This window comes from Lagenorhynchus albirostris, chromosome 1 (genome assembly GCF_949774975.1).
Source record: "Lagenorhynchus albirostris chromosome 1, mLagAlb1.1, whole genome shotgun sequence".
NCBI lineage: Eukaryota > Metazoa > Chordata > Mammalia > Artiodactyla > Delphinidae > Lagenorhynchus > Lagenorhynchus albirostris.
Window position 1 is genome coordinate 88,349,207 of NC_083095.1, and position 25,358 is coordinate 88,374,564.

At 41.2% G+C, this 25,358-nt stretch overlaps 2 protein-coding genes across 5 annotated transcripts; both read left to right on the forward strand.

Moving 5' to 3' along the window:
- The first annotated feature begins 300 nt into the window (after positions 1-300).
- Positions 301-17,273, forward strand: AFG2B (AFG2 AAA ATPase homolog B). Of its 4 annotated transcripts, XM_060149270.1 has the most exons (8): positions 301-1,425; positions 2,646-2,831; positions 8,085-8,243; positions 11,536-11,745; positions 12,265-12,489; positions 13,852-13,986; positions 14,866-14,991; positions 16,812-17,273. In XM_060149270.1, exons 1-8 carry the CDS (start codon positions 331-333, stop codon positions 16,977-16,979), a joined length of 2,304 nt encoding a protein of 767 aa, XP_060005253.1. In that variant the 5' UTR covers positions 301-330; the 3' UTR covers positions 16,980-17,273. The 4 variants fall into 4 exon arrangements, 2 of the variants coding, with proteins under 2 accessions (XP_060005253.1, XP_060005260.1); XR_009540567.1 differs by lacking the exon at positions 13,852-13,986 and having other exon boundaries at positions 12,265-12,457; positions 16,812-16,951; XR_009540569.1 differs by lacking the exon at positions 16,812-17,273 and having other exon boundaries at positions 12,265-12,457.
- Positions 17,274-22,164: 4,891 nt separating this feature from the next.
- Positions 22,165-25,358, forward strand: C1H15orf48 (chromosome 1 C15orf48 homolog). The gene is made up of 5 exons (XM_060169002.1): positions 22,165-22,274; positions 22,411-22,472; positions 22,913-22,998; positions 23,922-23,982; positions 24,970-25,358. The coding sequence occupies exons 2-5, from the start codon at positions 22,437-22,439 to the stop codon at positions 25,036-25,038; spliced, it is 252 nt and encodes an 83-aa protein (XP_060024985.1). The 5' UTR covers positions 22,165-22,274; positions 22,411-22,436; the 3' UTR covers positions 25,039-25,358.

A 25,358-nucleotide genomic window follows, 5' to 3' on the forward strand; every position in this document is an offset into this window, starting at 1 on the left:
CAAACCACCAAGGTACATGCTTAATGACCTAGTAAAGGTAGCTTACGCTGCCTCCCAGACACCCGTGACTAAGGCCTTGTTCGTAAAGCTATGGAAAGGACGACTGGAGTTCATCAAACCCAGCACCACAGCAAACTAGCCCCAAGGGTCCGAGCGTTTAACTTCGTCTAACTTTCCGATTGGTCCTTTCTGCCTCCTGTAAGAGAACGGCAACTGATCCCTGGCGCATGCGCATCACGTGGTTCCGGCAGAGGAGCTCTGTGTACCGGTCTTTCTGGCCCGGGTGGAATTCTTACCCCACTTTCCTGGGCCTTGCGTCTTCCGTGAGTAATGGCTCCGGACTCAGGTCCCTTTCCAGAAGGGTCGCTCTTAAAGCTGCTACCCGTAGACGCTAGGGACCGGGGCACCCAGCGCTGTCGCCTGGGCCCGGCGGCCCTCCGCGCCTTAGGCGCGCACCTGGGCTCGGCGGTGGAGATCTCGCTGCCTGACGGCGGCTCCTGCCTCTGCACCGCCTGGCCGCGGCGGGATGGAGCGGACGGCTTTGTGCAACTGGATCCGCAGTGCGCGAGCCCGGGGGCGGCAGTGGGGGCGCCGGGGTCCCGGGGAAGTCTGAACCTGAGCCGACTCCGGTTAGTGCCCTGCCCGCCCCTTCGGCTCCTCGCCGTGTGGCCGGTGTTGCGGGAGCTGGCGGGCGTGTCTGGTGCCCCAAATCCAGCCGCGGTGCTGGAGGCGGCGCAGGAGCTGCTGAGGAACCGTCCGGTCTCTCTGGGCCACGTGGTGGCCGCTCCTCCGGGCGCTCCCGGCCCGGTGGCCGCCCTGCACATCGTCAGCGGGGCACCCAACCCAAATCCGGCCGGGCTGGTCACCCCTCGCACCCACATCAGTCTGAGCGGGCTACCTCCGTCGGAAGAGGAGCCGCAGCCCGAGGTGCCCCTGGGGGGCCTTTCCGAGGCGGCCGACTCGCTGCGGGAGCTCCTCGACTTGCCGCTCAGCTACCCCCGCGCCTTGGCCTCACTGGGGCTAGAAGTGCCACGCGGGGTGCTCCTGGCTGGCCCCCCCGGAGTGGGCAAGACCCAGCTAGTGCGGGCCGTGGCCCGAAAGGCGGGCGCGGAGCTGCTGGCCGTGAGTGCACCCACGCTGCAGGGCTCCCGGCCCGGGGAGACCGAGGAGAACGTGCGGCGGGTCTTCCAGCGCGCGCAGGAGCTAGCCAGCCACAGGCCCACCCTTCTCTTCCTGGACGAGGTGGACGCCCTGTGTCCCCGGCGGGGCGGCCCACACCAAGCCCCCGAGAGCCGCGTGGTGGCCCAGGTGTTGACGCTGCTAGACGGCATCAGTGGGGGCCGGGAGGTGGTGGTTGTGGGAGCCACCAACCGGCCGGACGCACTAGACCCAGCGCTGCGTAGACCTGGGAGATTCGACCGAGAGGTAAATAGGCTCAGCCAGCTAGCTCATTGCCCCCTGGAACCCCGGCCTCTTCTGGCCCCGGTTGGCTGCCCCGAGGCGTTTGCCACTTTGGTTTGGAAGTCAGTGAAGCTGGAGTGGGGCTCTGTAAAGCAGAGAACCCATTCTCTGGTCCACAAATGATCTGCGAGCCAGGACCCTTTCCCCCTCCAGAGTCAAATTGTTCTGAGAAGCAAGGGGGCCGTTAGGGATGAGTTGTGCAGGTCCTGAGAATGAGGAGTACTATAATCAGTAGTGTTAGTTTTTAAGGGAACTAGGACTGCTACAAGCATATTAAACTCTTACGAATCTGGAAGGAGAATTTAAAGTAGGATAGCCTCAAGAAACAAATGTATTGAAATAAGGGGGAAGGCAGGGAAGGACTAGATCAGAGCAGACATTTAACTCTTCTAGATTTATTCATTCCTTGTTCGAACGCCAGCCTCCTATCCCACAATTGCTCCCTGAGTTGCCAGGAAGGTTGAATATTCAAAGCTGTCCTATTTTATAAACTTCAGTCCTAAATTGATTCTTGATTTCTACTAAATAGTTTGAATAGTGATTATTTAAATGATGTTTGAACTTTGTGGTAGGTTTCTAAAGAGACAGGTGATAATTGCCCACTTTAGCATAATCTGTTTAGAACTTGAGTGGATTTCTTCTTCACACCATGTAGTACCTGTCCTGAATAAGCTCCATAAGAGCAGGGACATAGACTATCTAGTTTACTGGCTCCTAGAACGTGGTAGGTTCTCAAAAATAACAAAAACTGGGCTTCCCTGGTGGCGCAGTGGTTGAGAGTCCGCCTGCCGATGCAGGGGACGCGGGTTCGTGCCCCGGTCCGGGAAGATCCCACATGCCGCAGAGCGGCTGGGCCCATGAACCATGGCCGCTGAGCCTGCGCGTCCGGAGCCTGTGCTCCGCAACGGGAGAGGCCCGCGTACAGCAAAAAAAAAAAAAAAAAAAAAAAATTGAAAAATAACAAAAACTTATTAAATGACATATGTAATTTTAACTGTGCAACTTTCTAGCCAGTGTTACTCCTCTGGAAGATAAGGATTTTCATGTATTCAGAATCTAAGGTATGCTTAAGAGTACACAGTAATAGTTCCAAATTTGTTCGCTAAATTATTATACATGTTTGTGAGGATTAAAAAAATAATATTTTAAGCTGTAAACTTTTTCTTTCCTTGCATTGCACATAGATTGTCATTGGAACTCCCACACTTAGACAAAGAAAGGCGATTCTACAAGTGATTACCTCAAAGATGCCCATCTCCAGTCAAGTCGATTTGAGCCTCCTTGCAGAAATGACTGTTGGCTATGTTGGTGCAGACCTGACCGCACTCTGTAGGGAGGCTGCCATGCACGCTCTGCTTCATAGTGAGAAGGTAAGAAGGATTGATTTATGACCTTCTATGTGAACCCTTTTATTAACGTAACAAGTTAATTTGGAGATTAAAAAAAGTGGTAAGTACATTTTCTTCAAACTTTTGATACCTTCAACAGCTGTTTCTTACATATTTTTTTAAAAAATAAATTTATTTATTTATTTTTGGCTGCGTTGGGTCTTTGTTGCTGTGCGCGAGCTTTCTCTAGTTGCGGTGAGCAGGGGCTACTCTTCGTTGCGGTGCACGGAGTTCTCACTGTGGTGGCTTCTCTTGTTTCAGAGCATGGGCTCCAGGCGTGCAGGCTTCAGTAGTCGTGGGTCACGGGCTCAGTAGTTGTGGCATGCAGACTCAGTAGTTGTGGCACACGGGCTTAGTTACTCCGCAGCATGTGGGATCTTCCCAGACCAGGGCTCGAACCCGTGTCCCCTGCGTTGGCAGGCACATTCTTTTTTTTTTTTTTTTTTTTTGCGGTACGCAGGCCTCTCACCAATGCGGCCTCCCCCATTGCGGAGCACAGGCTCTGGACGCGCAGGCCCAGCGGCCATGGCCCACGAGCCCAGCCGCTCCGCGGCACGCGGGATCCTCCCGGAATGGGGCACGAACCCGCGTCCCCCGCATCGGCAGGCGGACCCCCAACCACTGCGCCACCAGGGAAGCCCGGCAGGCACATTCTTAACCACTGCACCACCAGGGAAGTCCTCTTACATATATTTTTACAACTGAACTCCATAGAAATAGTATATGACTGAAAGTAGGGACAGAGAGCTGAGTTCTTCAGGTTTGCCCAGAGCGTTTTCCCCCACTCCCATAGTAACTCTTTAGTGCTGAAGCCCAGAGCAGTCAGGAAAAAGACAATGTGGCCCCAGAAGAAGTAAAACTATATCTTTTTAATTTTTGTTTTATTTTGAATCTATTTCAGACTCAGAGAAAAGTTGCAAAAATAGTACAAAGAATTTTTGTATATCCTTCACACAGATTCGTCAAATGTAACATTTTATCACTTTTGCTTTATCATACTCTCTTCATGTGTATGAATGTTTGTGTGTGTGTGTGTATATATATATACTCCTACTCTCAAATGCAGCCATGATGCCCCTTTAGCATTGAAAATTTAAGTGTATATTTCCTAAAAACAAGGACTTTAAAACCACAGTACAATTATCAAGATGAGGAAATTAACACTGACATGATACTTCTTCCTAATCTATATAGACCTTAACCAAATCTCACCATTTGTCCCACTAATTTCCTTTGTAGCAAAAATTTTAAAAGGAAAAAAAAATATATTTTTTAATCCAGGATTACACCTTACATTTAGCTGTCATAGCTGCTTAATCTTTAATCTAGAAACATTCTTCAATCTTTCTTTCACGACTTTAATTTTTTAAAAGTACAGTTCAGTTATTCTATAGAATATTCCTAAGTTTGGGTTTGACTGATGTTTTCTCATGATTTGATTCAGGTTTTGCATTTTTGGCAGAAATATCACAGAAATGATACTGTGTTCTGCTCATTGCATCTGTTAGGTAGCAAATGATATATCTTTGTCCTATTACTGGTGAAATTAACTTTGATTTCTTGGATAAGGTGGTATCTCTGAGATTTCTCCATTGTCAAGATACTATTTTTTTCCTTTGTTGTTAATAAGCATCTTGAAGGGAAAATAAGCTTTTCTAACTCAGGAGACGATTAGGTGCTTAGGATTTTATTTAAATTCATCTTTGACATTCAAATCCTTAATTCATGACTGCTTTTCTTAAAAATAGTTAGGATATTATCTTAAATACAGTAGTTTTCAACACTATAGATTGGAAAATCTGTTCACTTTTATGTAATGTCAACCTGAATCCCTAAACCCCTTCCGAAAAAAATTATTTTCAGCATGCTGAGGATTCTCTTGTAACCTTAAAATTGTTCTTTGACCTTATAATTTTTTAAAACCTAATTCGAGTTTGTTTAAGCTATAAAAGGATGATTTATCATCCTAAATTTTGAAAACCTTTTTACCTAGGTCATTTATATCCTTACTCATTTTCTTTTCCTTTATTTTTACTCTTACACCAAAGGTGGGGAAGGAGTTATGTGAACTTGTAAGTCCTCATCTTTTCAGTTTAGAACCAAAGCTGCTTGAAGATTTAATGACAAGTCCCATGTGTGAAGATTTGAGGATATATGCCTCTTGAGGGGAGGACAAGAACACCACGGTGTGGGAAAGGAGGTTTACATTTAGAATTCCCTCTGCTTTGAAGTTCCAGGTTTGACCTTAAGCACGTTGGCTTAGGTGGACCATCCAGCTGCAGCCGTCCTAGGGTGGAGCCCACTGCTACTTCAGGAGGGGCCTGCCCAGGCATAGTTACCACAGGTGATGGCTCAGTTCATAAACAACCAGGGGAAGTGGAAGAAAGAAAGGCAAAAAGGAAGAAGGGACAGAGGCTTCTGGGAAGGTACTGGCTCCATCTTTTTCTTCTTTCCCTCCCCAGGCAGCTGAGGGGCTGCTGCTGCTTCTATCTGTGCCAGGGCAGACAAGGGCACATCACAGTTTGTTCATCTTTTTGTCAAGTATGCCTATTAAAGGGTTAGGAAGACAGTTTAACACACGCACATATAGACATAGAGGGGAAAGGATTTTTATCTGCCTGAAAGGATTATGAAAATCAAGTGAATCGTGTACACACAAGTAACCTGCAAGTGTAAATGGGATTTTCAAATGTCAGTTGGTGTTACTTATAAATTAATTAGTATTCAGTTACCCAATACCTAATACTGCTAACTAGTTAAAAAAAATAGCGCTATTTCAAAAAACTATTTAATAGTGTTATTTGTGAGAAATTAAACAAGATAAAAATTATAAAGAAAGTAAAAATTGTCTGAAATCTCACCTCCCAGAGATTATAATTATTGACATTTTTTAGGAAAACTGTTCAGAAAAGCTCCACGTATACATATTCACTTATTTAATCTTTCATAAATGGGATAAAATAGTTTGTTATTGAAAGTGGGAATTTTGGGATAACTGAATGTTCAGAATTTGATGTAAGAGGGCAAATACTTAAATATAATACAGATATTACAAATAGAAATATGTTTTTGATAGCCAGAAAGGAAATGATCTACTGATTTGACCATTTTAGAATGGCAAAACAATACTATTAAAAAAAAAAAGAAAGATGACAAGTTCAAAAGCAAAACAAACGAACAATACTATAAGCAAAGGCAAGACACGAGACAGACTGGGAAAAATACTTTCAGCCCATGACAAAAGCCCAATTTCCTTGGTGTAGAAAGAACTCTCACAAAGCAATAGGAAAAGACCAACAATCCAAGAGAAAATGGGTAGCAAGATATGAACTGGTAGTTGACAGTAAAAGGATTACAAATGGCTTATACACATGAAAAATCCTCAACTTCCTTTAAAAATTAATCTTTTGGTTCTTTTTCTTTTTTAAAAACTTATTATTTTGAAATAATTAAAACTTCAGGGAGAGTTCTGAGATAGAGAACTCCTGCTAAATCCTTTATCCAAATTCACCAGTTTTTAACATTTTGCCAAATTAGCTTTATCATTCTCTCCTTTCTCTTCTTCTCTCTGTACAGCTGACCTTTGAACAACACAGGTTTGAACTGCACCAGTCCACTTATACGTGGATATTTTTCAATAGTAAATACTATAAATACTGCACGGTCTGGGGTTGGTTGAATCCACACAGACGTGGGGAACGGCAGATATGGGGGGCCACCTCTACTTAAACGAGGATTAACTCCCATGTTGTTCAAGGGTCAACTGCCTAGGTATACACATTGTTTTTTTCTGAATCATTTGAGAAGGGGTTGCATGCATCTTAACCCATTATCCCTTAATATTTTAATGTCCATTTCCTATGAAAAAGTATGTATAATCTCATTATATTCAGGAAATTTAACATTGATCAAAATGTTGTCAGATTTATAGTTCCTATTTCTAATTTTGCTAACTGTATCCATTTTTGTAGCATTCTTTTCCTCCAGTACAGGATCTAGTCCAGGATAATGTATTGTGTTTAGTTTTTTGTTTCTTTTTATCTTGAACGCTTCCTTAGCACTTTTTTGGTGTGTGTGCGACATTTGACATTGACATTTTTCAAGGATGCAGGTCAGTGATTTTATAGAACTTCTGTCAGTTTGGGTTTGTCTGTTTCTTCATAGTCAGATTCAGGTTATGCATGCCCATTGGGGATACTACGTAAGTGATAGTGTCCTTTTTATGATGTCACATGTGAAGGCACAGTACGTCCACCTGCCCCTCATTGGTGATGTCCCTAATGGTGACTGATGTGATCAATCAGTCAAGGTTTTGTCCAGTTTATTTACTGTATAGCTGCTATTTTTCCCTTTGCAACTAATAAGAAATCTGTGAGGAAACACTCTGAGACAATGCAGACACACTGTTCCTCATCAAACTTTCCCTCCCCTAGATTAGCGTCCATTGATTCTTGCCCTAAACAGCCTTTACTGTGATGGTTGCAAAATTGATTTTCTAATTCCATTATTTTCCTCTACCTCACTCTTGATTAAAGAAATTTAATTAACACAATAGTGAGCACCATTTCCTCTCTCATACTGGCCGAAATTTAAGGTTTGGTAATGTCCATTGTTGGAGAGGTGTGGGGAGAACAGCTTCATATATTGGTGCAGCTTTGAGGACAGTTTAGTAGTAGCTGTGAAAATTGTAAGTGTACATACTCTTAAGCACAATAATTCTACTTTGAGGAAATTATTATATAAAATATTTGAGCATGTGCACAAGGACTTTCAGTTGCTCCTTTGTTTTTAATAACAAAAGACTGGAAACAACCTACGTTCAACAGAAGGATGTTGTTAAAATACTCATACAATATGCAGTTGTCAAAAAGAATGAGATAGAGCTGTATTAGTTGACATGAAAAGATTTCTAAGATAAATGAAAAAGTACAAATTAATATGTATGGTATGGTCACATTTGTGTATCTTTTTGAAAGCATATACATATGTCATAAAACATACTGGAAGAATACACAGGAAACTGTTGACATTCTCTGGGGATGAATATTGGTGGAGTTGAGGGGGAGACATTTAATTTTTTATACCATGTGTTACAAATTTCTTTATAGTGATAACAAAATAGATGTATAAATTCAAAAGAGGATTTACAATTAAAAAGTAATTGTGTTTGTGTACCACAAAAAAGGCCCACCTGATTTTTGGTTTGATTTTGCTTTTTGGGGTGGATTTCTTCAGAACCAGGACAATCCAATGATTGATGAAACAGACTTCCTTGAAGCTTTTAAAAAGATCCAGCCCTCATCATTTCGAAGTGTCATTGGACTGATGGACATCAAGCCTGTTGGCTGGGAGCAGATTGGTGGCCTTGAAGATGTAAAACTGAAGTTAAAACAGGTGAGATAGAGAATCTGCTTAAGCCAGTAGAATATGACAGTCTAAGTGTAATGCTTTATGGTGAAAACAAGCTGCACTGAAACTTCTTGCCGTCATCACTAATGCGATCCTAACATCTAGATCTAATGGTCGATTTTCAATCCTTATTTAACGGGACTCTATAGGCATCAAAGATTATTTTTCATACTTTCCTGCCTCACCCTCTTTTTGTTTGCTGTTTGCTCTAAAGAGTTTATAATTTAGACCGGGGTCAGTAAACTCTTTTCTGTAGAGGGCCAGAGAGTAAATATTTTAGGCTTTGTGGTCTCTGTTGCAACCACTCAACCCTGCCATTGTAGCACGAAAACAGTCGTAGACAGTATGTAATGAGTATCTGTGTTCTGATGGAACTTTATTTATGGACACTGAAGTCATATAATTTTCACGTCACAAAATAGTATTCTTTTGAATTTTTTTTTTAATTTTATTTATTTATTTTTGGCTGTGTTGGGTCTTCGCTTCTGTGCGAGGGCTTTCTCTCGTTGCAGCGAGCGGGGGCCACTCTTCATTGCAGTGCGCGGGCCTCTTACTGTCGCGGCCTCTCTTGTTGCGGAGCACAGGCTCCAGACGCGCAGGCTCGGTAGTTATGGCTCACTGGCCCAGTTGCTCAGTGGCATGTGGGATCTTCCCAGACCAGGGCTCGAACCCATGTCCCCTGCATTGGCAGGCAGATTCTCAACCACTGCGCCACCAGGGAAGCCCTGAATTATTTATTTATTTATTTATTGAGCATTTGGAAATGTAAAAACGATTCTTATTAGTTCATGGGCTATACAAATACAGATTCTTTGTTCATAGGCCTGAGTTTGCCCTGGGACTGGTAAAAGCACAAAATTATAATAAACAGTCAGTATGGCCTGGGTGGCTACTTGATACTGGTTCTCACAGTGGCTGTTGAGGGACACAGCTATTCAGCCCTTCTTACCTGCATTGCAGGTTCAGCAGTTGATTTTGCCAGTACCCCTTTGGGTGATCCTGCCATAAGGAAGTAGGTTTCTCTAATTGCACACACACAAGACTGATTTATAAGTATCAATTATAATTTATTTGTCTTAACTGGAAGCTACATCTACAGTGAACCCTGGAATCCTTGTGTCCATGGATAAGCACGTTTATATGCCCTAATTTTTTATTTATTTATTTATTTTTGGCTGCATTGTGACTTCGTTGCTGCACTTGGGCTTTCTCTCGTTGCAGTGAGCGGGGGCCACTCTTCATTGCGGTGTGCAGGCTTCTCACTGCGGTGGCCTCTCGTTGTGGTGCACGGGCTTCAGGCACGTGGGCCTCAGCAGTTGTGGCACACGGGCTCAGTAGTAGTGGCTTGCGGGCTCTAGAGTGCAGGCTCAGTAGTTGTGGCTCATGGGCCTAGTTGCTCTGCAGCATGTGGGATCTTCCCTGACCAGGGATCGAACCTGTGTCCCCTGCATTGGCAGGCAGACTCCTATCCACTGCACCACCAGGGAAGTCCCCCTAATTTTTTACATGCTTTGTCTCGTTTAATCTTCACAAAATACATGCGGGAGATGAGTAACACCTTCCTGTTAGAAACACTGTTTCTTTAGCTCTGAATATTAAGCTTTCCTGCCTTTCTGAGCACTCGTCTCCCCTACCTTAAATGTTAGTTCTTCAAGCTCCTGAGAGTTTTCTTTTTGCATTTTCTGAGTGAGCCTTTGATCTCCTCAATGTCCCAGGCCTCAGCTGTCCCCTGAAAAATGCTAACTCAGAAATCTTTATATCTAGCGCAGATAGTTCTTTTGATCATTAGAACTACTTAAATGCCTGCCTACTGGATAACTTCCAGGGATCTCAAACTCAGCATGTCCAAAGTTCAGCTAATCAGTTCCACCTCTACACCTGGATTCCCTCCCTCAATGAATGCAGCCAGTCACCCCATCCCCTCACTCAGAAACCTGTCTTCTGAATGCATGGAGTCATGTCATAACGTACATAGCGTTACATAACGTAACTTCCCCTCTGGATTTCCCCTGCATATAATACAGTTACATTTTATGTTTCATATACATCCCTCCCACACCACCTCTGCTGCCTGTGGCACATCAAGCCTTATTATTTTTGTAGTCTGAATCCTTGCAAGAGACTGCTAAGTGGTCTCCCTCCCTCTAGTTTCATTTCCTTCTATCCATTCTCTATACTGCTTCCTCACTGTTGACTAAAACTGTCAAGGCCCAATGTGATCTGAATCCTACTTCCACTTCAGCTCTATCGCGTCTTGCCTCCCTCATCCTCCCCTCTGTTCCTGCTTACTGTTGGGAGATGAATTGGATGCTTTCCTGTGTCTCTGTATATATTGTTCCTTGTCTGTGGAATGCCCTTCTCTGGTCTGCTTGTTAGTTTACAAGCCTGTCTCCCCAACTAAAATAGGAGTTTCTAGGTACAGGGGTCTTGTCTATCCTTTTCTGTAGAGGCAATATATCAGTAGTTAAGAGCTTGTGCTCTTGATCTACACTGTCTGGGTTTAGTCTTAGTTCTGCTGCCTCGCTAGCAGTAAGATAAGATCTGGGCGGGTTACTTCACTTTTTTAGCCCGAGTTTCTGCATCTGTGAAGTTATGATGATAACAGAACCATCTACCTCAGAGGTAGTGAGGATTTACTTACTATTATGAGTGCCTACTTTGTGAAGGTGTGTCACTCTAGGTGATGGGGATTTAGAGGTGAACTTCGCTTACATTCTAGCAGGAGCAGAATGACTAACTCAACATGGAAAAATAGTAGTTTCAGACAGCAAATGAATAAGTGCTCCAAAAGTAGAAGATGGGTAGTAGCGTAGACTGCCTAGGAGGAGGAGGATCTGCTTTAACTACAGTGGTTAGGGAAGACCTCTCCAAGGAAATGACATATGAGTGGAGACATGTATGATGAGGGATAGCACACAAAGATCTTAAGGGAGTGTTCAGGCAGAGAGAGACTAGCAGGTAAAGGCCATGAGATGGGAACAAACTGGAGTGTTTGGGCGATGGGTTATGTGAGGCCTTGTAAGCAGTGGTAAGTTAGGAGTTTGGATTTGGATTTTATTCTAATTCTGATGAGAAGTCATGGAAAGATTTTAAGCAGGAAGTGATGTGACCTCACTTAGGTCATAAGGCTGCTGTGTGGAGATCGGACCACATTTCCAGCTCATAGCAGGTACCTGAGGGTTGTGGAACGCATGAATTTACTGAAGTTTTTGATGTTCATCATTATACTAAAACAACTCTCTCTTTTTGTGTCCTGTCTCTTTTTGTGTACTTTTAGAGCATTGAATGGCCTCTGAAATTCCCTCGGGAATTTGTTAGGATGGGCCTGACAGAGCCAAAGGGAGTTCTCCTGTATGGTCCCCCTGGGTGCGCTAAAACCACCCTGGTGAGGGCCCTGGCCACGAGCTGTCATTGCTCTTTTGTTTCAGTGAGCGGAGCTGATCTCTTTTCACCTTTTGTTGGCGATTCAGAAAAAATCTTGTCTCAGGTTTGTTTTTTTATTTTCCCTCATGCAGTTAAGTTTACTTTTGAATTTTTGTTTCATGCCTTAAGGATAAACCTTATTTTTTAAAATATAACTGGCTTTTTTTCCTATTAGGAAAGTTATACCTGATTGTGTATAGAAAATTTAGAAAATATAGAAAAGTGTAAATAAGAAATCCTCCATAATTCTTCTACCTACTGTTAATATTTTGGTGAATTTCCTTTGCTTTTCAGTTTCCTTGGGCAGGGAATGGGTGGATGGTAATATATATCTGTGATTTTTTAACTTAATATTATCACTTTTAAAATTCAATAATATTAAATATTCTTTGAAAATATGATTTTAACCCCCATATAATACTGTTATTCCTTGTTTATTCATTCCCTAGTTCTTAGACATTAGAATCTTTCTCTTCTTTTTATATTTTAAAAATTATAAATACAGAGTAGTGCAGAAAACATACATTCATATGAATAAGGCATGATGTATAGCTTTTAAATATTTCCGTTTTTCGAACAAAAGGTATTTCGACAAGCAAGAGCAAATACTCCAGCAATTGTGTTTTTGGATGAAATTGATTCAATCTTGGGCTCTCGATCAATCAGCAGAACAGGATGTAACGTTCAAGAACGTGTTCTTTCTGTTCTCCTAAATGAATTAGATGGTGTTGGATTGAAGACTATAGAGAGAAGAGGAAGTAAATCAGATCAACATGGTAAATACAAGGAGCTGGAAAAAAACGAAGAGGTATTTATTAGCCAGAATACACCAAAAATCCAGGCCAGCATTAAGTAGAATGCATCTGCCCTAGCTTTCCCTATGCTGGATGCATCTCAGAGAATTATATAATTTCAGTGTGACTCTTAGGACTTTTACAGAGCTCGTAAAATAGTGATTTACCTGGGAAAGGTGAGGCAAATTTTATAATAAAGTATCTTAGATATATATGAATGTGAATTTTTTCCTAAGATTAGAAACATAACTACATATTGCTAGTGGAGAAGGGAGTTTCTTCTTATATTTATACCCTGAAAAACTAGTGTTCATCCCTTTCTAAAATTGTTTATGTGAAATGAAACATAACCCATGTTTGGGTTACTGATCATTGGAAATAATGATCAGTAATTGAAAATTTTCAGTTTTCTTAAGGAATGGGTTTCCTTGGTTATAACAAAGTTAAAGTGACCTTGGAAATCCTCTTCCTCTCTTTTTGAGCCTTCTCCAGATAGAGTTTGGTATCCTTAAGTAATTCCTGACAGATAATTTTTCTTCTTTTATTTTTTTCTTGTTCTTACTTGTTTCCCATTTTTGAAATTGTTCCATGGAAAGAGAGTCTTACAGCTCCTTAGGAACATATGCCACTAGAATTTGACGGGACCCATCAGGTTTTCTAATCAAATCTCCTCATCATGCAGGATTTCCTTCTATAGCCTCTGACAGGTGTTTACCCAGCCTCTGCTGAAATACCTGCAGATATAGGGAACTCATTGCTTTGAGAGATCACATCACTGGAGAACTGCTTTGATAATTAAGTTCAACAATTTTGAATGCTTAGCATGTGTAAGGCCTTGTTCTGGTTGCTCTTAGATATTTCTTATCTTCAGGATTTATATAAATGCAGCTTATGTTAATTGTCATATTTCTGCCTGTGGAAAGAAAAAGAAGAGGTAAAATCAATCTCCTTCTTCAAGAACATGAGAGCCAAGACTTTTCATAGCTATACATGTGTTAGTCAGATGCTTCTGTCTTTTCAAGTCGTCCATTTAAGTTGTAATCATTCACTGGGGCTCAGGTGCATTTAGGTCAACAGATAGATGTTCTCTGCTGTGGTGTAAAGCTTTTCATCAGTTCTTACACTGAGAGATGCCCCATCAGGATTGATCACTCCCTTCACTGTGTACACAGAGTAGCTCTTTGATAATAATTTGTTTCTGGGGTACCTTGATACTGAGAAGGTGGTCTGGAAGGGAAATGTAAGCATTCTAGTCCCAAGAAAAAAATATCCCCCTATTTAGAAACAAATGGACCTTCTGATTTGTAATTTTAAAAAAATACATTTAATAATTAACAACTTATTGACATTACTTTGTGTTGTATGTTTTCCCTCAGCTAGAGTTTCAGGAAGTTTTTAATAGCAATGTCATGATTGTTGCAGCAACAAATAGACCTGATGTGTTAGATGATGCCTTGTTACGGCCTGGAAGATTAGACAAGATTATTTATATTCCACCTCCAGATGAAAAGGTAATCATTGTGCACATTTACTCTGTGCATTTCTAACAACACATCAGTGAGCTCTAAGAGGACGGCAGAATTGAATCCCTTACTGGGTATAGGTGTACATGGTATATGTCCTATATTGAATTCCGCATTTTTCCTTATCTGGGCCCGTCATAAATCATCATTTTCATCTGCTTTTGCTGGGTTCTCTGGCCCTGTTTTCAGAGAAACATAAGCCTAAAAGCAAGGTAGTAATTTCCTTTTTGTGGAAGACTCAAAATACTGAGTTTATCGAGTCTACTCAACATTATTTTGCAACTAGAATGGAGGAATCCTTAAGTGTTAAAAGGGTTTTGGAGGTTATCTGGGTCAGCATTCTTATTTTTCAGTGGAGAAATCTGAGGTTACAGAGATTATACAATATATCCACAGCCAAAGAATCAGTAAATCCATTGCCCTTCACATCCAGAGCCATTGGCAGTAAGTGGTGAAAGACACAGAAAATGAATTCTTTTCCTTCCTTAGGCTTTTATCAGATTTTGAAGGGATGGAAAAAAAATTATATCTATTTTATTTTTAAATTGTGTCTGATAATTTTTGTATTTGCTTTTGAACCATGTCTGATGGGACTGTTTGTATCCAAAAGAGAGATTCATCAAGTCTCTTAAAGATTATATCTATGGTTGGCTGTTTTTTAAATTAAATATAAAAATATTAAAATGTATCATGATGTCACATTTACTTTCTTCTTGAGAAGAAGTGATTCTTTCTTATTGTTTCTGAAATATATATACTTTCTCTGTAATATGATAGAAAACTCTAACTTGAAATGTTTTAATATAGCATTGTGTCAGACGTAAATGTTGTAAGGTTATAAACATATTATTTTTTATTTTGTTCCAGGGCAGGCTTTCTATTCTGAAAGTCTGTACAAAAAACATGCCAATGGGGCCTGATATTTCCTTGGAAAATGTAGCAGCACATACCTGTTTTTTCTCTGGAGCTGATCTTGGAAACCTCTGCAAAGAAGTAAGTTAATTAATGAAGAAAACCTATAGTTCAAAACATTTATTCAGAACTTCATTCACTTGGCAGTATTTACTGAAAGGGAGGCACCATGTGAGGTGAAAAAGACCACTGTGGTCCCTTACCTTCTCTTCAGAGCGTACAGGTTGATGGGGCAGTGGGGGAGGTGCAGAGAGGTAATACTGAATTAAAACATGTAGTGAGCCAGGGAAGTTCAGGGTGCTGTGGGAGTACCTAGGAAGGACACCAGTCCAGACCTGGGGGCATCAGAGAAGGCTATCTGAGAGAGGGTGTGTGTACATTGAAACTGGAAGGATGATTAGGGAGTTAGCTAGGCTAAGGGAGAGAAGCGGAGTGTTTGAGGCAGAAGGAATAAAATGTGCAGCAACTGGAGGTGAGAAATGACATTATTGAAGAGGTGGAGTGGACAGTGGCCAGATCACACAGGTTCTTGTAGGTCACTTTAAGGCATTTAGACTTTATGTTGGCTGCCAAAAAAGGCAGCCACTGTTGGGTTTTTCCTTTCTATAAACTTGTGTTAAATATAACATTCAGAAAAATGCACAGATCAGAGGATATGGTGCACTGAATTAACATAAAGTGAACACACTTGTATAACCACCTCTCCAGAAGCTTCCCGTGGGCCTTCCCACTCTATCCCAAAAGAGAACCACTCTCCTGACTTCCAGCACTGGGGGGATTAGTTTTGCCTGCTTTTGCACTTTATATAGATGGAACCATACGGTATGCTCTTCTGTCTGCTTCTTTAACTCAAGCTTATGTCTGTGAAGTTCATCCGTTGTTTTGTGTGTAGCAGTAGTTTGTTCATTTCCATTGCTTATAATATTCTAATATATGAATGTGCTGCATTTATATACGCCTTTTATCTTTGAACATTTGTGTTACAACTTTTTTGCTATTATGAATTATGCTGCTATGAACAATCTTGTATATATGATATGTGCTGCATTTATATATGAATATATGAATGTGCTGCATTTATATACGCATTTTATCTTTGAACATTTGTGTTACAACTTTTTTGCTATTATGAATTATGCTGCTATGAACAATCTTGTACGCGTCTATTGGTATACGTGTGTGTGTATGTCTATTTCGTATACAAAGAGAATTGGTGGGTCATCGAATATGTGTTGATCTGTTCCTTTATGATCAGTGCTGTTTCCTGTTTAAAAACTACTCTGAGGTCAGGAATATAGTCTCTCTTTTTGTAACTTAACTTTTTTTTTTATTGGTGTATAGTTGATTTAAAAAATTTTTATTTTATACCGGAGTAGAGTTGATCTCATCTTTAAAATATATGCACTCACAGTGTCTATATTATTCTGCAGTCTGCTTTCCCCCCAGCCCCCCACCCATTTAAGGCTAGAATTTTTTTTTTTTTTTTTTTTTTTTTTTGCTGTACGCGGGCCTCTCACTGTTGTGGCCTCTCCCGTTGCGGAGCACAGGCTCTGGACGCGCAGGCTCAGCGGCCATGGCTCACGGGCCCAGCCGCTCCACGGCACGTGGGATCTTCCCAGACCGGGGCACGAACCTGCGTCCCCTGCACCGGCAGGCGGACTCTCAACCACTGCGCCACCAGGGAAGCCCTAAGGCTAGAATTTAATGTAGAAGAGAAGATGGTCTACTGAGAGGACTTTTAATCACTTTAACTTTTTAGCTTAATGTTTCTATTATCATGAATATTGAAATTCAATGAAGTGAGACTGAGATTTTTGTGTTCAGATTTCTTAAAGTATTACCATATATTATAAAATAACAATGAAGCGTATTTATTATTTCCTATTGTTTGTCTTTTATAGGCCGCCTTGCTGGCTCTGCAAGAAAATGGACTGGAAGCGACCACAGTGAAACAAGAGCACTTTCTAGAATCACTTAAGACTGTAAAACCATCCTTAAGTCACAAGGATTTGACTTTATATAAAAACTTATTTCAGAAACAAGGATTTTCTAACTTAGAAGATATTTAAAAATTATTTTACATACCTGCTTAAGGATTAACTTAAATGTGAACGTGCATTATAATTTGCAACTTCACACTCTGTGTGTATTTCCTATAAATAAAAAAACTTGTGCCTAATAAGCTAAGATTTCATACTTACAGAAAAGTTAAAAGAATAATACAAAGAACTCTTATATACTCTTAACCCAGATTCTCCAATTTTTAACATTTTCCTACATTTGTCTCCTTTCTCTCTCTCCCTCCTCCCTCCTCCCCACCACAGTATTTTTCTGAACTATTTAAAAGTAGATTTTACACATCATGCCCCTTTATCCCTTTAATACTTTAGTGTACATTTTCTTATAAATGAGGTTATTTTCTTACATGACCACAGTGCAGTTATCAAATTCAAGAAATTTAACATTGATACAACATTTTAATCTATTGACGATGAATTTCATCCATTGTTCCAATAGTAATTGTTTTCCCATTACAAGATCCAGTTTAGGATCATACACTGCACTTAGCTGTCATGTCTCTTTAGCCTCTTTGCCTTTTTTAATCTGAAACAGTTCCTCAGTCTTTCTTGACCTTGACACTTTTGAAGCGTACAGACTAAGTATTTTATAGAACAGTTGGTTCCTAATTTGTGTTTGTCTGATGTGCATCATGATAGGTTCAGGTTATGCATCACCAGTGGAGCATATGTATGTGGTGTCATGTCCTCAGATCACAGCTGGAGGCACGTGACATCTGCACATTATTGGTGATGTTTTTTTTTTTTTTTTAATTTATTTATTTTATTTTTTGTTTTTTGGCTGCGCCGCACGGCATGTGGGATCCTACTTCCCCAAACCAGGCATCGAACCCACGCCCCCTGCATTGGAAGGGCAGAGTCTTAACCACTGGACCACCAGGGAAGTCCCTGGTGATGTTAATTTTGATCACTTGTTTATGATCTTGTCCATCTTCTCCACTGTATAGCTACTAGTTTTCCTTTTGTAATTGTGAGTATTTTTTAAGGAGATAGGTTATATATAAGTTTTTATTTTCCTTTATTAAAAGAGTAATAATGCTAGAAAATGTAGATAAACATGAAGAAAACATGTGGGTATTTACCTTTCCAGTCCCTTACACATGTATAGATAACTTTTTAAAACCAAAAGCATGGTACTGTGTAGCTCTTGTTTTTCTCACCTAACAGTATCTGGTAAGCATCTTACTGAGCCTTTCTTCACTCTCAACGTGCCATACAGGGTGCAGGAGCGTTCGTGAAGGAGACAGACATGGCACTGATAGGGCAGCTGGGAGCGGAGACCTCCAACAGATCATGCAGTGTGAGTTAAACACAGGAGACGAGCTTCAAAGGAAGTATAGGTACAGTCAGGACATGGTGCGTGAACTATATGAAGTCATAAATGTCAAGCAGTTGGAAAGTTTTCTATTTCTGACGGGAGCCAGTACTGTTATTAAGCAAAACCTCACTATTGGGGAACAATTAAGGAAAAGGCCTGTCTTATTTATAGGTATAAAATATAATTCAGTTAAAATTATTCTAACAACCTGACTCTTGCTTTTGAGTAGTAGGGAAAATACCTAGAAACTTTATTAGAATTTTGAATATTTTCATTCATGTTCTGTCCATTATTGATTTTACAGGAAAAGGCAGCCATTAGGCCTTTGCCATCCCTAGGCCTGAACCCCTAAACTCAGATTCTAGCTGTATGCTCCTTGTTTTTTCCTAGAGAAAGTTTCTAGTGGTCAGCCAAGAAATTTAGTACCCACACTTTGGTTAGAGGCTGAGTTTTTATTTGAAAATGTCTTTTGAAACTGTAACTTTGCAACAGAACTTTGGAAGCCTCCTGAGGACAAAAACCATGTTTCTTCTCTCATTGAAATAAATCAATAAATGATGAAGTCAGATCAAGGATTTCTTTGACTCAATTTCAGTGTGATTAGAGGATGGATCTGGGAAATTTCCAAAAGCTATGTTCGTAATCGGTGAGAAAACACTTCAGCTTCTAAGTATTATACCTGGGAAGTGTGAACAGCTTTACATTAAGCTCAAACTCCTTTCTGAGCCACATTAAACAATGTATCAATAGTACACTCCCAGACCATCTGAAATTTAGCAAATCCATATTTGCTAAACCTGGTAACTAGGCAGCCACTGAAGGGTGGGCAGAAAGAATTCCAACACAAAATATTTAATGAAAGGATATTCTATTTTTCTTATAAAGCCTGAGCTGGGCTGATTAAAATCTAAGTTTAAATTCCTAACATGGGAACCAAGTAGCTGTGGTTCCATGCTCCTGCAAGCCTGGGTTGCAGCAGCTAGAGAAGGTTCTGGAAGTTTCTGGCAATTGGGGTGGGGAGGAGAAGCTCCCCCAAGGGATTTTGGGCTTTGGAGCAGCCACAGAGGGTAATGCTGGTGAGTATCCTGAGTGGGTTCCTTTGGGGCGCTGCCAAGATTTGAAGGGTGAGAACTGTGCCTGCTAGTTAGTCATTCTGCGAAAGACTAAACACAAGCTCAGTAAACCTGGGCATTAACCAAAAGAGGGAAAGTATGGCTTTCAGGGTCTAGTTCTCATTGTGAGCTTTAAAACAGCCAGTCTAAAATTTCCTGATCAACAGTAGCGAGGTAATCTGCATGATAAAGACCCCTCTGTTTCCTTCCCACCCACCCCCTCCTCCCACCCCATCCTGGCCCCCAAAAGAAGACAGTCTGGCTTGAAACGAGCATTTTCTTTTGCTACTACTTCTTGCCCCACCCTGCTGCCTTTATAAAAGCTTTCTGTTTGTACTACCCCTTGGAGCACCCTGCTAGTTCATGAATCATTGAACGAAGCCAATTAGATCTTCAAATTGACTCAGTTGAATTCTGTTTTTTAACGCTATATACAATTTATAAATTTTTAAAACATTTTCTTCTGAACATTTTCACACACATTTAATAATATAACAAAATCCCACATATCTGTCACCTAGATTGAATAATTAGTATTTTGCTAAATTTGCTTCATTTTCTACTGAAAAACAAGTATTTTCAGGTAAATCCCAAACATCATGATATTTCTTAATTATTTCCACATATAATCTCTTTTAAAATGTGTTTTTTAAAAAAAACCACAACCATAATACCATTATCACACCTGAAAAAATCAACAGTACTCCCTTTAATAACATTTCATATCTGGTCTGTAAGTTTCTCTAGTTGCCCCCAAAATGTCTTTACAGTTGGTTTGTCTATTTCTATGTACAAATAAATATCCTCACCTTTGGTAAGATTTCTCAGAGCCCATTAGTCAGAATTAATCATCGGTCTTTGGCACCAGATCATGACAGAGCGCGTTAGAGTTACTTACAGGCACTAAATTGTAAGAAACGTGAAGTAAGGGACTTGTGTTTTATTCTTTTAAATTTACCATGCCCCATTCCAAGAATAATGCCTAGGCTATTACAAAACTGCATTTTGAAAAGAAATGACATTGGCAAAGCAGGGCTCTAAGTTTAAGGTCATTACTAGGCATGGGCTACACTCCCCCCCCCCCCCGCCCCGGGGCGTGCCACGTGGCTTGCAGCATCTTACTTGCCCCACCAGGGATGGAACTCGGGCCCCCAGCAGTGGAGTCACAGAGCCCTAACTACTGGACCGCCAGGGAATTCCCAAGGGCTACACATTTTAATTTGTGGGCCATGATATATTCCTATAAGATTTCTTTCCTTTTTCTCCTGCTTGTATCCTAGAAAAAACAATTTATCTTTAATTAACAAATTGAGGCTTTTCTTAGAACCTTCTGACAAAAGAAGCTTTAGAGATTCTGCAGAAGGAGCATTAAAAGGCTTCTTTGATTCTATTCAATACAAACCACGGAAAATGTTGAATTTTCTCTGAAGTAATCAACAAACGTCTCCAGCTACAGCTCGAGTTACACAGTAAGAACCCTTGTCAGTGACTGGGTGAGAAGTTATATTTATGATCTGCCTTATATAAAACAAATCTTTGCAAATAATAATTACTATTTATTGAATGCCTACTACAGGCAAGGCAGACTGCTACATGCTTTGCATACATTCTAACATTTTTTCCAACTCCCTGCCGAGCCAGGTTTGTCCCCATTTTACAGATATATAAACTGAGAGTCATGAAGGTTAAGTAGTTTCCTCGAAGTCAATCAGCTAATAAAGTATGTCAGGGGTCGGCTCTGAACTCACGTCAGTTTGAATGCAAAGCCCATGACTAGAAATAAAATGGGGCTGAAACAGAGCTGGGTCTGGCCGTTTAGAAAACATTAAGATGTTTTCGTTTTTAATGCTAACTCATAGCTTAAACTTCAAACAGTTTTAAAATAATTGTTTTAAAATAACTATTTTTAGATAACTGAGCTTGCACTCTTGACTTAATTGCAGTTGCTAAGAGCAGGGTGCAGAAAGAACAGTGCTGCCTGATTGCCAGACAGACCGGGCTTCTGATTATATCTCCGCCGCTTACTGGCTATGTGCCTAGAGCATCTCTGAGCCTAAATAACATACCTTGCAAAAATGTCGAGAAGATTCCAGTACAGTGCCTGACAGACAGATACTGATTTAATTATTATTCCCGTGGTTCTGCAGCCGCCTTCATGCTCCGTGAAAGACTAGGCTGCTAACTTAGGGGCGAGTTCCTTCAGGGTCGTCTCAGAGATCTTCTCCTGGAAACCTCTCCGGTTGATTCTTTTTGTTTCTTCTCTCTCATCTCCTGATTTTTTTTTTAATGGAAAAAAATCAGGACAACAAGGAATTATTCTGAAAGGAAATTTACAACTTAAATTATCTCCGTAAGTGCGCCACATCACATTTTTGGAGCTTTTAATGTGACTTGGATTAATTCTAGTTTACCTGCCTGCACCAAGGAGCCTCCCATGGGACCCCCGGATCTGCGGCTCCTTTTCCGGACCTCCTTTTAGACGGGCTGTTTTTCACCTGTTCTTGGCCATCCAAGTGCCCCTAGTTCTCAGTTCCACCCCCTTGCAGACCCGCCAACGCCCAGCCTGGGCTCGCTCCGAGCGGCGGGTAAGAACCGCGGCAGGCGGCAGGGAGCGCTAGCGTCCTGCTGCGCGGAATTTGAAGGTCCGGCATCCCGCAGGGGGCGCCCGGTTGCCGGGCGCCCGGCATGGAAAGCGAGTCAAGCCCCGCACGCCCCCTGCGCGGCCCGCGTGACCAGAACGCGCCGGCCGGCCTTCCGGAGAGGGTGGGGTTGGTATATAATGCGCGGAGGTCGAGGTCGGTGTTCGGTTCTGGGCATTAGCATCGTCCGCTCGCGGCGCCCCGCCAGGTCTCCCAGGTGAGCTGCCCTTGGGCGGAGGCTCTGGTGAGCCGTCTCGAGGCTGGCTTTGGGATACATTGGCCGGTTTGGAGCCCACCAGGCTTCGTCCTAGTAGCTGAGTTTTGATCAATATCTTGGATTTTTTTTCTTCTAGATTTGGCATTCTACACTGAAGTCATCATGAGCTTTTTCCAAGTCCTGATGAAAAGGAAGGAAGTAAGGTTTTATTTATTTGTTTATTTATGGCTGCGTTGGGTCTTCGTTACTAAGGGTGGGCTTTCTCTAGTTGCGGTGAGCGGGGGCTGCTCTTCGTTGCGGTGCACGGGCTTCTCAGTGCGGTGGCTTTTCTTGCGGAGCATGGGCTCTAGGCGCGCGGGCTTTAGTAGCTGTGGCGCAGGGGCGTAGTTGCTCTGCGGCATGTGGGATCTTCCGGACCAGGGCTTGAACCCGTGTCCCCTGTATTGGCAGGCGGACACTTAACCACTGCACCACCAGGGAAGTCCAAAAGAAGCAAGTAAATTTTTAAAGCAACTGAAAATCTGACCAAAAATATTAACTTTTAAAGATGTTGAAGAAAGTATAAAATGATATAGAGCTATTCTGTTATATTTCAAGTGTTTCACATTGAAACGTCCGAATATTTTGTTCTCTGTTAGCTTATTCCTTTGGCGTTTTTCACGACCGTGGCAGCGACTGGAGCTTTGTCTTTTGCTCTGTATTCCCTTCGAAAACCCGATGTGATGTAAGTAGGCATTCATCATTTATAAAAACGTTTTTAGCCGTGTTAGGTTGACCTTCAGTTTATGAAATGCATAGTATCAGATTCCTGGTTTTCCCCCCAGGATAAGAATGTCGAATTGTGAACTTGGTTAGAGTCAGGGCCAGAAAGCATCCAGGTATCAGAAGACTATCAAATGATGATTAGAGATAAAATAGGTTTACTAATATAAGTTCCTTGTACCTAAATACCCTTTCAGCCACTGGCCCTCCTCCTCTTCTCCTGCAGCAAAATAAAGCTTGTTGGTTTTTTTTTTTAACTTAAGTTTTGAAATTTAAAGTTCTTAGACGGTCTTTTGGGATATACATCATCAATCTTAATCATTTTAATAACATTTTAAAATGTCAGTTCATTAGAAAGGTCTTTCCTAACGTGGTAGAGTTTATAGATTCAGCTGTCTACGATGAATCTAATCTTAGCCCTGGATATAAGGTAAAATACCATGTGTCCTGGAATATGAGGAAGAGAAAAACCTGACTCTGATATTGACCGGGTGCAGGGCTCCGTAGAGCCGTAATGCTAGGCTGTGGCAGTTCATCACCTACCGGTTTCAAGCTCAGCCCTTCTGCCTCTTCCAGAAACTGGGGTAAGAGCATATTTGCTTGCTCTTAGCCTGGCACTTCCACCCTAATTGCTCTTCAGCTTATGAGAACATTCTCCAGTCTAGGCCAGTAAAGGGAATACAGACCTCCTACTCTGCAGAGGAATTGATCCTTGATGTTTGAGCCAAACTGTGAAGCTTTTTAAAGGAATGTTCCATCAATTTCAATTAACTCAATGCCTAAGTATGCACTCTGAGTCTGTCCCTAGCATATTTATAAACCCAATATCAGACTTGGTTTAAATGCACTTACTTTAATGTTTAATCAGCTTTCTTTTATTTTTAGCATTGATCGAAAAAGAAATCCAGAACCTTGGGAAACTGTGGATCCTACTGCACCTAGAAAGGTATTGCTGCATTAAAACGTGATTTATACTTAGCCGAAACCTTAGCACATTTGTCAGCAAAATGGATGTAATACCTTTTAACCTTTAGCGTGCCATTTAATGTGTAGTGCAAAGGGAGTGCTGTAGGGTTATGGAGATTTAGTTCAAATCTTTGCTCCATTAGTCACAGGTGATTTTAGATAATTTGGCCTCTCTGAGGCTCTCAGAATCTATAAAATGGGCACAATAATAGGGCTCTTCCTCAGAGTTTAGAGGATTAAAGTAGATAAAATAGAGCCCTTTAGCACAGTGCCTGGCCCATAGTCAGCACTCAAATATTAACTTTTATCATTATTGTGACACATCATCTCCTTTTTAATTTAATTTTTATTTAATATTGGAGTATAGTTGAGTTACAATGTTGTGTTAGTTTCAGGGGTACAGCAAAGTGAATTACTTATACATATACATATATCCATTCTTTTTCAGGTTTTTTTCCCAAATAGGTTATTACAGAATATTGAGTAGAGTTACCTGTGCTTACTAGTTATCTTGTCCACAGCTCTGTGCCTTTTCCCTTATTGTATAACTTGGATCATTTGTACTTTTGTTGAGTAATTACAGTGAGGAAATTTTAAGAGCCTACTATGTGCCTAGCTCTGTGCTGGGAGCATCATACCTCCACTCAGACGTAGCAGACACACTTTTTGAGCTTCTAGTTCACATAAAACCATAGGAAATTTAAAAATCTAGAACTTCTTAAGTGAAAATAGGGTAAATGGATATGACCTTTCTCTCTGATCCTGTAACACTCAGGAACCCAAAGGCTCTTTAGAGGGATAGAGGGATAGAACCAGCCCATATTACTGTTTTAGAGATGGGAAGAGGTGATTCGTTGACTACAAATGTTATGGTGATGCTTTTTACAAAGGGAGCTGTGTACAAATCCCAGAAGGGGGCCTGAGGATGGACAGATCCTAACAAAACATTTTTATTCTTTTTTTAAAGCTTATAACAATCAACCAAGAATGGAAGCCTATTGAAGAGTTGCAGCAGGTCCGAAAGGCAACCAGGTGACCAGTCTTCGCCATTTTCTTCCAAAGAGTACTCTATGAATCTAGTGGAAACACTTCTGCACAAACTAGATTATGGATACCAGTGTGCGGAAATGCTTCTGCTACATTTTTAGGGCTTGCCTACGTTTTCAGATTCTGGATAAAGAATTATAAAGGTAGTGCAACAATAACCACGTAGTCCCAAAATAAGATTCTATGTTTATTTTCTTGTTGTAAATTTGTTTTGCGTATTGAAACTTTTGTGTTTATGATGCCTGAATGTTCTCCTTAAAATGTATAAAGATCTGTTAAATTTGATTGTCTCCAATAAAATACCACTTG